This window comes from Ornithorhynchus anatinus, chromosome X3, assembly GCF_004115215.2.
Source record: "Ornithorhynchus anatinus isolate Pmale09 chromosome X3, mOrnAna1.pri.v4, whole genome shotgun sequence".
NCBI classification, from domain to species: Eukaryota; Metazoa; Chordata; class Mammalia; order Monotremata; family Ornithorhynchidae; genus Ornithorhynchus; species Ornithorhynchus anatinus.
The window spans coordinates 23,970,320-23,986,197 of record NC_041751.1 but is presented as its reverse complement, the minus strand read 5'-3'; the positions used below and the strand labels follow the sequence as shown (position 1 = coordinate 23,986,197).

General features: G+C 43.4%; 1 protein-coding gene across 2 annotated transcripts in view; it reads left to right on the top strand.

Annotated features, from left to right (window-relative positions):
* Positions 1-15,878, top strand: part of SUSD1 (sushi domain containing 1) — a 145,863-nt gene that overhangs the window by 44,773 nt on the left and 85,212 nt on the right. For both annotated transcript variants that reach the window (XM_039910667.1, XM_029053619.2), the window contains exon 8: positions 7,012-7,191. In XM_039910667.1, the coding sequence (XP_039766601.1) occupies positions 7,012-7,191 (180 nt within the window). The remainder of the gene's footprint in view (positions 1-7,011; positions 7,192-15,878) is intronic.

The window sequence follows — 15,878 nt, the reverse complement described above, 5'->3', positions numbered from 1 at the left end:
CTGGGGAACGAAAGTTTCTCTTTAAAATGGGCATGCTGGGGGTGGGAAGGGATGAATTATCATCTATAATTTATTGTATGCAGCACTTAGGAGAGTGCAATAAGAGAAGCGATCTCAAATGCCCTCTTACCTTTCCCTTCCTTCTCCCCTCCTTCTTGTACTTCTCTTTTTGCTCCTGCTTCCTTTTTTGTTAGATTTAATTCCCCATGTAATAGCCCCTCCCCTGTTTTTGGCTTGCAAAAATCAGACAAAAAATTGAGGCAGTTATGCAAGTAAATATGATATTGTTCTTGTTCTTTCTATATTTCAAATGTTAGTATCTGTTGCATTCTATATCCACAAGACAGGATTTCTGGACTCTTCACATTCCTCCTCACGGATAGTTAACTTCTATTGACTATTTGAGAATGATAATAATAATGTGATGATGATGATAATAATAATAAGCACTGGGGTAGATAATAAGATAACCATATCAGCACTGTCCAGTTCCCCTGGGGCTCATAATCTAAGAAGAAAGGAGAAGAAGTATCTTATCCCCATTTTACAGATGAGTCACAAGAGGTCAAGTGATGTGCCCAAGATGGTGCCCCATCTCCTCCTCACCATGGTGGTGGAAAAAAAATGTAATTGGGTAGCAGCATGACCTAGAAGAAAGAGCATGGGCTTGGAAGTCAGAGGAATGCTGTGTGACCATGGGCAAGTTACTTAACTCCACTGCGTTTCAGTTTCCTCATCTGTAAAATGGAGATTCAGTAACTGCTGTCCTTCCTATTTAGACTGCGACCGTGTCCAACCTGATTAACTTTTATTTACCCCAGTATTCAGAACAGTGCTTGACACATAGTAGTGGAGGGGATAGAGCACAGGCCTGGAAGTCAGAACGCTTTGGCTTCTAATCCCGGCTCTACCACTTGTCTGCTGTGTGACTTTGGGCAAGTCACTTCACTTCTCTGTGCCTCAGTTTCCCCATCTGTAAAATGGGGTTTGAGACTGTGAGCCCCATATGAGACAGAGACTGTGTCTAACCTGATTTGCTGGTATGCACCCCAGTGCTTAGTACAGTGCCTGGCACACAGTAAGTGCTTAAAAATACCAGAATATTATTATGATTATTAGTAGTAAATGCTTAACAAATGTCATGCTTAATAATTGAGAATGTGATGTGGGTATTAAAACATCCAGGCACAATCTTGTAGTTATGTTTATGGCTTCTCTGATGGAAAAATACTTTACTGTTAGCAGTTTGGCTCCAGCCTCATAATACTATTTTAGTAATTTAATTCCAAGAGTGATTTACACATAAGAGTTTAAAATAATGAATTATTCAAAATTTAGAACACAGATCACATCATGCCTAATTGTAGCGGATAAAAAAACACGGATCTTGTGCTACATGTTGAAATGAAACAATCAATTTAAAATTAGTACAATGAATTCACAGCCTAGATAAAGGGGTTTTGGATTATAGTTTCAAGTCAAGCTTTCAAGTATTGAGAAGAATGATTTTATAAATCTTAATATCTTTTCAAAGAACACTTTGAGAACAAATTTCTTCTCTTCTTTTTTCCCTTTCCCTTCATTCCCCTTTTCCTTCACCACTTACACGTTTCCTCTTAAAGTAAGGTATATTTTCCTCATGCTCTATCACCCATCTCTTTTCAAACTTATTTCCAGGTCTTCCAGCTTGAATACTAAACAGATAGCAGACTGGAGTGTATTTTTCCCTTAGAGGTCTAAAGCCCTTCAAACCGTGTGTTTAAAATGCAAATGCATAGGCTGCTGACGGTGACACACTAATAATATGATGTTTTCAAGAGGAACAGATGTTGCAGACTGCAGTTTCTGTCTCCAATAATAAACCCTACAGTGGCTGGGGCAGGAGAGTCACAAGCCTTCTCAGACGCTATCTTTGTGACTCTATTTGCCCCTTTGTGATAACAAGACACTGTCACTTGCAGAATTTCTCTTCCGAACTGCTGCTAAGGTCCTCGGAAGGACTGGAGACGTGGAATTAAAAAGTTTGCAGCATCAGTACAATTTAGCCCAGTGATATTTTGCAACTTAAAGACCATTTGCCCCCTTCTTAGATGAATATTTATTGAAATCTCAAACACATAAATTACAGTTGACTATGAAGAAAATGGATTCCCTAATAGGGAATTTATTTTTGGTTTGGCCTAGCCAGCACAAAATGAAATGGAGAGTTGGCAATTTTATTGAATGGCACAGGCAGCTAATAGAAAGATAATTTACTTCCTCAAAATGATAAGATGGCTTTGGGGAGGGATTGTGTTTACCAACTCTGTTATATTGTAAGTGCTTGGCACAGTGCTCTGCACATGGTAAGTGCTTAAAAAAAACCTTTGATTGATAATCTAGGCCAGCACATCTACGTGAGCGTCTGGATAATCCTGATTGTGTGTCTACACAGATTCCATTTTCCCCTTTGCTTGGGGATAAAAGAATACAGTCACTGTTAGGTCTTTTTTGTAATGGCCGTTGTTAAGTGCTTATTATGTGCCAGGCACTGTACTAATCGCTGGGGTAGATACAAGCTAAACAGGTTGGACACAGTCCATGGCCCACGTGGGACTCAGAGTCTTAATCCCCATTTTATAGATGAAGGAACTGAGACAGAGAGAAGTGAAGTGACTTTCCCAAGGTCACACAGCGGACAAGTGGCGGAGCCAGCCTTAGAGCCCAGCTCCTTCTGACTCCCAGGCTCTATCTGTGCTCTATCCAATAGGCCACGCTACTTCTCGAAGAATGGAATGAATGGAATAATGGAAAAAAGCACAGGTTGGGATTCAGACGACCTGCCAAATGCTTGCTGGATAATCTTGGGCAAGTCACTTAACTTCTCTGTGCCTCAGTTCTCCCATTCTCCCCCATACTTAGACTGTGAGCGCCATGCGGAACAGGAGTTTCCAGCCTAAATTCATTTGTATCTACCCCAGCACTTAGAACAGTGTTTAAAACATAGTAAGCACTTAACAAATACCATAAAAACAAAAACAACAATAACAAAAAAACCCTAAATCCCTCCTGCTGCAGCTGACACCCATTTCTTCCTATCCAACCCTCGGTTGAAGTGGCGAGCTGCTTGTGAATTTGTCACTCTCTGGTAGTGGGGCCCTGACCTTCTTAAAGACATTCTGAGGTGGTCTCTCAGCCTGCTGTTTTCCCCGCTGGACACAAGGTAGTTGGTCTTGGATTCCTTCCTCTCCCCAGGTTTTCCCTTTCCCCCCATTTTCTGCTCTGCCCCGATCCTCCTCCTCTCCCCCTGCTCTTCTCAGACCCCTAATCCCTGGTCGTAGAGTGCAGAGTGTACAGGGCTAGGAGCCTGGGATGCTGGTTACTGCTGCTCCGGTAATGCTGTGTTTCTTTAAGCAAGTTGTGCAGCCCCTCTGGTTTCAGGTCCTACCTCCCTAAATCCTCTCTGAGGGAAGGTGGGACTGGCAGTTGCTGGGAGAGATGGTCTTTCAATCAATTGTAGTATTTACTGAGCATTTACTGTGTGCAGAGCACTGTACTAGGCAAGTGCTGAACTAAAAAATCATGTTCTATTTCTTGACTGTTGACACCGAAACCAGAACTTAAGCAGATTGATACCTCAACAAGGAGAAAGGACCTCCCTCTCCACTACTCCAGCATGGCGTAGTGGATAGAGCACGGGCCTGGCAGTCAGAAGGTCATGGGTTTGTATCTAGGCTCTGCCACTTGTCTGCTGTGTGACCTTGGGCAAGTCACTTCACTTCTCTGTACCTCAGTTCCTTCCTCTGTAAAATGGGGATCAAGTCTGTGAACCCTATGTGGGACAGGGACCCGATTTACTTGTTCCAACCCCAGCGCTTAATACAGTGCCTGGCACATAGTAAGCGCTTAACAAGTACCACAATTATCATTATTATTACTCCACTCCCGGGACTGGCATCCCCAGTTGGGAATGGGGGGATTCCCCCTTCCCCCCAAACCCAGTGGGGTTTCCCAGAAGGCTATTTCCACCTGTCATTTCCTCTGAGAGCCTCTGGGACCCGGCTCCAGGCCATGATTTCGAGGGTTAGGGGGTGAGAGGAGAAATGTAATAAAAGGAGTATGTCATTTGTTGAGCAATATTCAAAAGGAAATAAAAGAACCTACCTGTCTTATCTGAATTCTGACTTTTGTAAGCATCATCGTCAGTTATCTTTTAATATCCATGAGTGTGAGGACAGCATCCTAGATACCGTATTGTGTAGTTCCTGCTCTGACAATACAGGAAATGTAATTTATTATTATTATTTTGATTTTTCTGAAAACGTTCATTTAAAAGTTTGATCATTTACAATTGTTAAGGCAAGCATCCTTTCTTAATTTGCAACTCAAACCCCATCCCTCCACCCCCAAACAAAATTCTCCACAACAAGAAGGAATGCAGCAGATAGGCTGGTAAAATTCCTATTGTGTTTGGTTTATGTATCACCCACCTATCAAACACAGGCTGTTAACTTTTAAACATGTACGCACTGTGATTTTTTACACTGTCATTATCCAAAAGAATTTACTGAACACTTATTTGTGCTGAGACTCTTTTCACTATAATTGAAATAAAATTCTTTTTGGCACAAAGCAATATACTAGGCATTCGGGTAGCTACAGAGAAATTATTAGACCTGCTACCTGCCCTCAGAGAGTTCATTATAAAAGTGAAAGACAAACCCAATCAACTGTTCAAATTTAAAGATTTAACAATCAAACAAAATCTAGAAATCAGTTGCATTATGGATCTTTAGGGCAGCCTGGTGAATGCCTACCCTCCCCTGTCGTTCAGTCAATTCCAAAAATTCTTAATAGAGTGCCTGGCATGTAGTAAGTGCCTAACAAGTACCACAGTTATCATTATCATTATTACTCCGCTCCCAGGACTGGCATCCCCAGGTGGGAATTGGGGGGGCCCTTGGCTTCCATGAGAAGCCATACGAAGCAACATGTCATAGAGGATAGAGGATGGGCTTGGGAGTCAGAAGGCTGGGGGTTCTAATCCCGGCTCTGCCACTTGTTGCTGTGTGACCTTGGGCAAGTCACTTCACTGTGCCTCAGTTACCTCATCTGTAAAATGGGGATAGAGACTGGGAACCCCATGTCGGACAGGAACCGTGTCCAACCCGATTTGCTTATACCCACACCGGTGCTTAGTACAGTGCCTCACACACAGTAAGTGCTAAACAAATACCACAATTGTCATTAATTATTATTCCAGGTAGAAGTAGGGAAGATAGTGTCATTAGCTGGGATAGAAGAGAGAAGGGTAAGGCCTTGAATCCCCATGGAGACTGGGTGTTTTTTTTTCTGTTGAATGGAAATATGCCTTTGCTTAATTGAGTCTTTCAGGTGAGTGAGATCTAAAGAAAATGTACTGTTAGTTAATCAACAGTCATTTAATTGAGAAAAATACCGACATGGCTTCAGAATAATTTATTAAATGTCAGAAAACCTTTTCTGTGCTTTTGAAAGAAAATGAACTATTTGGTAATAATAACCTAATTAGCACCATTGATGAGGTTAATAAATTACTCCTGAGGATGTATTCTTTGACTAGATTTTTCAGAGTAATTGCAATAAAAATTCTCTTGATTCATTTGACCACACTATTCAAATAATTGATGTTGAAAATTCAAGCTCAATGATATAATTTAGTGCAAAAGTGATTTAAAATAAAAGTCCGACTGAATCGGACATTGGATGTGTACTTTCTTCAGGGCTATCCTTGCCTCCTCGGCGTCCACATTCTTCTCTTTTCTAACTTTTTTGCCAGCAGATTTTCCATCCTGCTTACTAAATCCACCTCTGTACTTTTGCCCGGACCCTATATGCTCTCACCATTTAAAAACCCATATTCCCACCCTTGTTCCTTCTCTTACTGCTTTTCATCAATCTCTCATTCTCTAATAATAATAATAATAATTATGGCATTTGTTAAGCGCTTACTATATGCAAGGTACTGTACTAAGCACTGGGGTAGATACAAACATATCAAGTTGGCTACAGTCCCTGTCCCATGTGGAACTCACAGTCTCAATCCCCAGTTTACAGATGAGGTAACTGAGGCCCAGAGCAGTGAAGTGACTTGCCCAAGGTCACACATTTCTTAATCCCTAACTGTGAGCATCCCACAAGGCTCAATTTTGGTTCCTCTCCTCCTCTCCTTATGCACTCACTCTCTCAGACCCACTCACAAGCTTTTTGCTACCAGCTCAATGAAAATGAATCACAAATGCAGCAGCATAGCCTCGTGAATAGAGCACGGGCCTGGGAGTCGGGTCATGAGTTCTAATCCCAGCTCCGCCACTTGTCTGCTTTGTGACCTTGGACAAGTCACTTCATTTCTCTGTACTTCAGTTCCTCCACTCTGTAAAAACCCTTCTGAGATCACATCTCCTCGAAGAGGCCTTCCCCAAGCAATCTCAGTCCCACAGCTGCCACTTCAGCTTTCTACACCTACTCAGCAGTTAAGCTACCACAACCCCTTAGCACTTCTGTACAGATCATATATACTCTGTTACTGTAATTTACTCTACTGTCGGTCACCCCTGCTGGATTGTAAATCCCTCGAGGGATCCTGTCCACTCATTTGATTGTACTAGGCACTCATTAAATAATATCAATTGATTCGATTCATATTTCGAGTGGGATGGGAAGAAAATCTTCGGAGCCAGTGGCAGAGGCTGTAGGTAGGAAAGTGTTTATTTGATTTGTAAAGGTGATAAAAACCCTGTAAAAACTATTATGCACTCTAGACTAATTTGAAACACAGATCCGGCAATTAAGCGTACAGCCAAGCTGGAAAACAGAAGAGTGATTTGCTCCTAACATTTCAATTGTCTTCATAATTAGATGCCAATTGATTAAGCTGTCAGTTTGGAAGTGCAGGTTTGAGAAAAGTGAGCTCCCTCTTTCTCTCTTTCCCCCTTCCTCTCTTCCCTTCACCTGCTCTCCCTGAAAATAAGAGTGTTTGATTTTCTGTTGCAGAGCTAAATTGTGGGGCTCCTCCTGTTATTCAGCATGCTGACCTGATGTGGAATCACAGTTCCAGCGTGGGAAGCGTGGTACACTATGCCTGTCAAGATGGCTTTGAAAGCACCGGAGGGACCAATTCTTCACTTTGCACGGAAGAGGGTGTCTGGATGGAAAGCACTCTAGTATGCACAGGTGCGGACTGTATTCCAGCCAGGGCTTCTGTGACCTTAGAGCAAAGAAAATCCTGAAAAGCCAAGCCAACCTGAGCCTCACGTTCTGAGGGATGATGTTAGAGCTGACCCTGATATTTTTTTAGTTGTAGCAAAAGCACGCTCTGCGTTCCCTGAAGTGGTCAAAGTCATCTATCTATGTGGCAAAAGATAACAGAAAGCCTAACACCTTTCCAGATTTTTTGGGGGGCGGAGGGGTAAAGCTGTTTTCCTATATTTGGGGAGGCTGCCTCATCTTAGAGGCGGGGCCGGATTAGGCGGTAAGTGATTGAAGTAACCGCTTCTGGGTGCTGCATCAGAGAAAGTGGCTGTGGTAGAAAATTTCAAAGCAGCCAGCCTCCCTCTGCCTGGGTCAGAATCAAATAATGGAATTTATTGAGTGCTTACCATGAGCACAGTTGGAAGAAACATTCCCTGCCCACAAGGAGCTTAGTCTAGAGAGGGTAACAGACATTAAAAGAAATTCCAGATATGTACATAAGTGCTGTAGGGCACTTAAATAATATATTTATATTAATGTCTATCTCCGCCTCTAGATTGTGAGCTCATTGTGGACAGGGAAGGTGTCTACCAACTCTCTCGTACTGTCCCAAGCGCTTAGTTCAGCGCTCTGCACATAGTAAGCTCTCAATAAATACAGTTGTTTGATGGTGAGTGCCAAGTGCTTTAAAGGTACGGACTGAAGTCGGAAGCTGTGCCTGGCATCTGGGAGCGGGTTGCGGTGACACTGGAGCAAAAGAGGGAGGATCTGTGGCCTCCCCAGAGAAATTCAGTTGGACTTGAGAGAACTTGGGAAGCAGCATGGCATAGTGGCTAGAGCACGGGCCTGGGAGTCAGAAGGTCCTGGGTTCTAATCCCGATTCTACCACTTGTCTGCTGTGTGACCTTGGACAAGTCACTTAACTTCTCTGGGCCTCAGTTACCTCATCTATAAAATGGGGATTAAGCCTGTGAGCCCCATCCAGGACAGGGACTGTATCCACCCCAGCGCTTAATACAGTGCCTGGCACATAGGAAGTGCTTAACAAATACCATCATTACTTTTATTCCATTACATGCTATCTTGGGGAAGGGAAGGGGACTACCCCCTTTTCTCCAACCCCAACTCCGTCAAGTGTCCTAAGCGAGCCCTGATTAGAGAGCTGGATATCCTCGGCTCTGCTCCTACCTCCGACTTCTTCAGTGTGGTCTTTGGAGCCCAGGCAGCTGCTCATGTGGGAACAGCGATGACTGCTTCAGCTTCCTCTAGAATTCACTGGGATTCAGAGAGTAGTCATGCTCTGTGCTTAAGACTGGCGGAGCTGCATGGGGGATAGTGACATATTAATTAGTTGATGCTTGTCAAGCGTTTTTGAAGCACAAACATGTTTTGGAACTGCTAATTATAATGATCATCATCAGTGCCACCTTTAGCGAGGCTGGGACTCCAGCTGCAACTGTTTTCACTGGTTCTTTCCACATCTTGGATTTGAAGAAAGAAAGCCAAAGAAGGACTAATCTCACAGATTGTTATGATTATTCTGTAATGGTTCTTCCACGGACTCATTCCAGATTTTCAGTTAAATTTCATTTCAGCCAATTATTTGGGCAATTGTTCTGTAGTTCAAGCTTGGAGCAAAGCATATTTTTCTCTGATGACGGTAGCTTCTGGATCTGTATTTGGAATACTTCTTTCTGTGGATGCTTGCTCGGATTTCTTCCCCTCCCATCCTTTTTTTTTTTCCTCTCTCCTCCCCCATCCTCTAAATTCTCTTTTCTCTGTTATCCTCTCCTCCCAGGCCTATCTCTCTTTTTCTCTATACTTTGATGTTTAGGGACAAACTAGATTGAATTGTTTATCCCCAATTTTTCACTGTCATGAGAGTGACAGCGACAGTTGTCCCTTTGCATTGGATGCCGACTTTTCCGGGGGACTGCTCTTGTAGGGGGTGGGACAAAAAGCCAGGAAATTGATGATGCCAAGACCCAGGAGATAATAATAATTGTGGTATTTGTTAAGCACTTATATGCGCAGCACTGTAGTAGATATAAAATAATCAGGCCAGACACACGTAGGGTTCTCAGTCTAAGTCGGAGAGAGTGATCCAATCCCTACTTTACTTTTAAGAAAACTGAGGCCCAGAGAAGTTAAGTGATTTGACAAGGTCACCCAGCAGATGAAAATAATTGTGGTCTTTAAGTGCCTATTATGTGCCAGGCATTGTACTAAGTGCTGTGGTACATCAATCAATCAGTGGTATTTCTTGAGCACTTACTATGTGCCGTATGCTGTGCTAGATGCTTGGGAGAGTAAAATACAACAGAATTAGCAGACACGCTCCCTGCCCATAATGAGCTTATAGTCTAGAGGGGGAGAAGATAATCAAGTTGGACACAGTCCCTGTCTCACAAAAGGCTCAAAGTCAAAGGGAGAACAGGTACTGAATCCCCATCTTACAGATAAGGGAACTGAGGCATAGAGCAGTTAAGGTCACACAGTAGGCAAGTGGTAGAACCTGGATTCGAACCCAGGTCTTCTGCCTCCCCAGCCTGTGCTCTTTCCAGCAGGTCACACTGCTTCCAGATTTTTAAAGGAGGAAGAGCGAAGAGACACCAGAGAGACGCATTTAACTTGGTCCTGTTGCAGCTGTCATACTTTCTGCTCTGACTCCACACTGGGTTTCTGTCTCAAGAATGGGGTGCTGGGAGCCAGTCCAGGCTGGGCCCTGGGCTGGAGAGGGAAAGGATTAATAAATGCCTATGAAGTTTGACAAAAACAATAATAAAATGAAAAAAGGCTTAGGCAAGGAGTACTAATATCATCAAAGGTGTTCCTTTGTAATCGGTGTTTACAGTTTCCCACCCACCCTGTCAGCTTTGACACAGTCACTTTCCACCTTGTTTTATCTTTAAATCCTATCACCTACCAATTTATACCTTATCTCCCAAATCTCACTGGAAAAATACTATTATTTTTTCAGCTCCTACAATGGGGGACCCTAAAAATGCAGCTGCCAGAATGGTTGCTAAGCATAATAATAACAGTATTTGTTAAGCACTTACTATGTGCCAGGCACTGTACTAAGCGCTGGGGTGGATACAAAGGATATAAGGGAAGCAGTAGAAAGAGCAAGGGCTTGGGAGTCAGAGGTCACGGGTTCTAATGCCGGCTCCGCCACTTGTCAGCTGTGTGACTTTCGGCAATTCACTTCACTTCTCTGTGCCTCAGTTACCTCATCTGTACAATGGGGATTAAGACTGTGAGCCCCACATGGGGCAACCTGATCACCTTATATCCCCCCTCCCCAGTGGGGATAGTAAGTAATAAGTGCTTAACAAATGCCATCATTATTATCATTATTATTACAAGCAGATCGGGTTGGTCACAGTCCCTGTCCCAGGTGGGGCTCACAGTTTCACCTGCAGCTAATCCCTGACTAATCTCTCACACCCTATACTATTTTCCTTCCCTTCTCCATCACCTACGCATGTTGGTCTGTATCTCTAAGTACTGTGACACGTCTCCCCCACCCCAACAGCATTTATGTCCATGTCCTTATCGCTTCCCCTACCTATAATTTATAAGAGCCTGGGCTTCGGAGTCAGAGGTCATGGGTTCGACTCCCGGCTCTGCCACTTGTCAGCTGTGTGACTGTGGGCAAGTCACTTCACTTCTCTGTGCCTCAGTTACCTCATCTGTAAAATGGGGATTAACTGTGAGCCTCACGTGGGACAACCTGATTACCGTGTATCTACCCCAGCGCTTAGAACAGTGCTCTGCACATAGTAAGCGCTTAACAAATACCAACATTATTATTAATATCTAACTCCCCAGTTAGATTGTAAGTTCCTTGTGAGCAAAGATGGTGTCTACCAAGTCTGTTGCATTGTACTCTCCCAAGTGCTTACTATAGTACTCTGCACACAGTGAGGACTCAATATTACCATTGATTGATTGCTGCCAAGCTTCGTTCAACTCAGGTCTCTAACAAGTCATGGGAGCTTCTGACTCAGACAGTCGATCATTATTTACTGAGCACTTACTGTGTGCAGAGCACTGTAGTAAGTGCTTGGGAGAGTACTATATAGCAATATAACAGACACGTTCCCTGCCCACAACGAGCTTACAGTCTAGAGGGGAGACAGACATTATTATAAATAAATAAAATTCCAGATACAAACATAAGTGCTGTGGAGCTGGGATGGGGGTGAATAAAGGGAGCAAGTCAGGGCGACGCAAAAGGGAGTGGAAGAAAAGGAAAAGAGGGCTTAGTCAGAGAAGACCTCTTGGAGGAGATGTGCCTTCAATAATGCTTTGAAGCCAGGGGAGAGTAATTATCTGTCAGATATGAAGAGGGATGGCGTTACAGGCCAGAGGCAAAACGTGGGCGAGAGGTCAGCAGTGAAATAGATGAGATCGAGGCACAGTGAGAAGGTTAGTATTAGAGGAGCGAAGTGTGTGGGCTGGGTTGTAGTAGAAGAGGAGTGTGGTGAGGTAGGAGGGAGCAGAGCGATTAAGTACTTAAAAGCCCATGGTAAAGAGTTTCTGTTTGATGCGGAGGCGGATAGGCAACCACTGGAGTTCCTTGAGGAGTGGAGAAACACGGCCTGAATGTTTTTATAGAAAAATGATCCAGGCCGCAGAGTGAAGTATGGACTGGACTGAGGAGGGGCAGGAGGCAGGGAGGTCAGCAAGGAGGCTGATAGAGTAATCAAGGCGGGATAGGATAAATGCTTGTAATAATGTTGGTATTTGTTAAGCGCTTACTAGGTGCAGAGCACTGTTCTAAGCACTGGGGTAGATACATGGTAATCAGGTTGTCCCACGTGAGGCTCACAGTTAATCCCCATTTTACAGATGAGGTAACTGAGGCACAGAGAAGTTAAGTGACTTGCCCATAGTCACACAGCTGACAAGTGGCAGAGCTGGGATTCGAACCCATGACCTCTGCCTCCCAAGCCCGGGCTCTTTCCACTGAGCCACGCTGTCAGCTTGTAATAACATGGTAGCAGTTTGGATGGAGAGGAAAGGGTGGATTTTTAGCGATGTTGTGAAGGTTGAGCTGACAGGTTGGATAATGCTTCCAGGAGAAGGGGATAGTTGACAGGGTCAAAGGCAGCTGAGTGGTTGAGGAGGATTAGGGTGGAGTAGAGGCCATCGGATTGGGCAAGGAGGAGACCATTAGTGACCTCTGAGAAGGCGGTTTTTGTGGAGTGAAGGGATGGAAGCCAGATTGGAGGGGGTCAAGGAGAGAATTGGAGGAGAGGAATTTGAGGCAGCTGCTGTAGACAACTCGCTCAAGGAGTTTGGAGAGGACTGGTAGGAGAGAGAGGGGAGAGAAGTCCCTCCCTCTACATATTCAACAGATGATCACTCTCCCCATTCTAAAAGCCTTATTAAAAGCACATTTCCTCCAAGAGGCTTTCCCTAACTAAATCCTCATTCCCTTTTCTCACACTCCTTGCACTTGGATTTGTACCCTGTATTCTCTCCACCTTCAGCCCCACAGCACTTATGTATCTATTCATAATTTATTTTAATGTCTATTTCACCCTCTAGACCCTAAGCTCGTTGTGGGCAGGGAAAGAGTTGACTAATTCTGTTATACTGTACTCTCCCAAGCCCTTGGTACAGTGCTCTGCACACAGTGAGCACTCAATAGATATGATTTATTGATCGGTTGACCTTGGACAAGTCACTCAACTTTGCTTCAGTTTCCTCATCTGTAAAATGGAGATTCAAGAACTGTTCTTCTTTGTACTTAGATTAGGAGGCCCATGCAGGTTGGGGGCTATGTCCAACCTGATTATTTTGTATCTTCCGCCGTACTTAGTACAGTGCTTGGCACAGAATAACCGCTTAAAAATCACCTCAGTTATTATTCAGCAATACTAGTTTCCCCATCTTGTCTAGGAGTTGTACGCCATCAAAGAGCTAATATATCTGAATTATTTTATAAAAGACCACTTCAGACCGGTAACTCCAGACACCTGAATATTGGGTAACTGCTGTAGTCATCTGGGAAAATCCTGGCAGGGACTCTGGGTTTGGTAAGCCAGTTTCTCTTAGATCAAAGAGATGTGATTCACATTTGGTAAGACTACTCCTGGCTTTTATTCAGAGGAGTTAATTTTGCTCTTTATGTTTATAACCTTAGTTAATAAGTATAAGATTGATGATTACTACACTGGCGTTCCTAACAGTAATACCTTGGCTGAAACAGGGAGCATTCACCGTCTCTGCTCGATCCAGTCACGTTGCATAATTAGCGCCTGTCTCTTAACAAGATAATGATGTCTACTGAAAGATCTTTTAAGATGCTCAGCCACATCGGCTGCTGTATGGGTATAGCTGTCTCCCTCACAGTCACTGCTCCATATCAATCAAACAACATTTGAGCCGAAGAAAAAAAGGAAGTTATAAGGGATATGCATATTTGTACTCCCACAGCTCTGCTTTCTTTTTGATAGTAAAACATGGATACAATTGGTTCTTTAAGATTAGGGTCAGAGAAAATATTACTGCCATCTCTCCGTCACCCTATATAAGTGCTTAAACTGTCTTTGAAATGCTGTATTGTTTTCTGGAATTCTGGTTCTCCTTCTTGAGAATGAATGGCACAAGCTTGTAGCAGATGGTATCTGCACTGTGTCATTTGCAGTTGTTACAGTGAAAAAGCAATAGGGGAGATGGGGAAGAAAATGCTAATGTTTGTTTTTCCTGAGGAAAGGAGTGAATCCAAATATTGTTGGCTGTTCATTTTAACCACTTTTCAGAGGAGAAGCTAGATGTGGTGGCATATTCTTGTTTTGAAAAAACGCTCGGAGAGGTAACAGCCGAGCTCCGGGAGGATGAACTCCCTCTCTTTCAAAGTGAAATGGGAACTGAGACCATTTTGCTTCTAAACTTCTTTTTCTAAATTAGAGGAGCCTGGTAAATAGCCTTTCAGTAGCCTTAAGTGTGGGTTGTTAGTGACGTTCCCACTGCTAGAATTTGACCTATGGCTTCTGCCTTGTACCTTCCAGTAGAAGTGATAATAGTAGTCGTCGTAATAATAGTCGTAGTAGTAATAGTTAGCATGGGTTTGGGAGTCAGAGGACCTGGGTTCTACTTCCCGCCGTGCCACTTATCTGCTGTATGGCCATGGGCGAGTCACTCCTGGGAAGTAGAGTTGTGTGGGGAGAAAACGAAATAACTTTCTGCTCGTGATGGGCTCCAGTCAGCAGAAGGAGCTAGAAAAGTCGTTTGAACTGCCCTGAAGCCTCCCGGGGCTCAACCTGCCTGTGTTTACCTTTTTCATTCTTCCCTTGGATGTATCGGAAGAGTTTCTGGAAAGAGCCCGGGCTTGGGAGTCAGAAGACGTGGGTTCTAATCCCGGCTCCACCACCTGTCTGCTGTGTGACCTTGGGCAAGCCGCTTAACTTCTCTGTGCCCCAGTTACCTCATCTGTAAAATGGGGATTAAGACTGTGAGCCCCATGTGGGACAACCTGATTACCTTCTAACTACCCCGGAGCTTAGAACAGTGCTTGGCACATAGTAAGGGCTTAACAAATACTATTGTCATCATCATTATTATTATTATTATTATTATTCACTTCTCTGTGCCTCAGTTCCCTTACCTGCAAAATGGAGATTCAATACCAGTTCTCCCTCCTACTTTGACTGTGGGACCTATCATCTTGTATTTACCCCAGCACTTAGTACAGCTCTTGACACATAGTAAGCTCTTAACAAATAGACTGTGAGCTCGTTTAGGGCAGGGGATGTCTATTTGTTGTGGTATTGTACTCTTGTATTATACTCTCCCAAGTGCTTAGTGCAGAGCTTTGCACACAGTAAGTGCTCCATAAATATGATTGAATGAAATATCCCAATTATTATTAATAGTAGTAGTAGTAATAATAGCAGTAATAATAGTAACAGCATTTACCAGTACGTACTATATATTAGTGCGGCAGAAAATATGAGATAGATCAGATATGGGGTTCACGTCTAAGAAAGGGAAGCCAGATACATAAAACAATAAGAATGTATGACTAAAAACAATAACTTATAAATGAAACAGAACAATCTGAAATCTCGAACATCCTCCTCCTCTCTTCCCTCTCTTCTCCCTCAAGTGGCAATTTCACTAGGTTTTCCAGAAGGCAGGGAGAATTGCGGCTTAGATAATGGTGCATTTATGATATGTTAAGAGTTCTGCGGAACATAAGCTTCAAAGTCGGAGGCAGAACTGACTCCACACAGACCCATTAATTTTATTTAAAAAAAAAAAATTGTGAGACAAAGTGCATCCCATACTGATTTCATACAGGACCTAGGACATGTGAAGACAAATTGCCTTGGGTTTCTGCTTTATCTCCCAGGAGATTATTATAGTGGTATGCACTCAGTAAGCTCCCAATATATATGATTATCATTACGATTAAATTGGCTGAAAAAGGGATGACCCATAAAATATAGGGCTTATTGTTCCCTGCTCCCTTTGAGAATAATGACAATAATGGTGCTTTTTAAGCACTTACTATATGCCTAGCACTGTGCCCTACTCCGGGGTAGATATGTCTTACGCCGACGAGTCGTCTCCGACCCATAGCGACACCATGGACACTGTCTCTCCCAGAACACCCCGCCTCCATCAGCAATTGCTCTGGTAGTGGATCCATT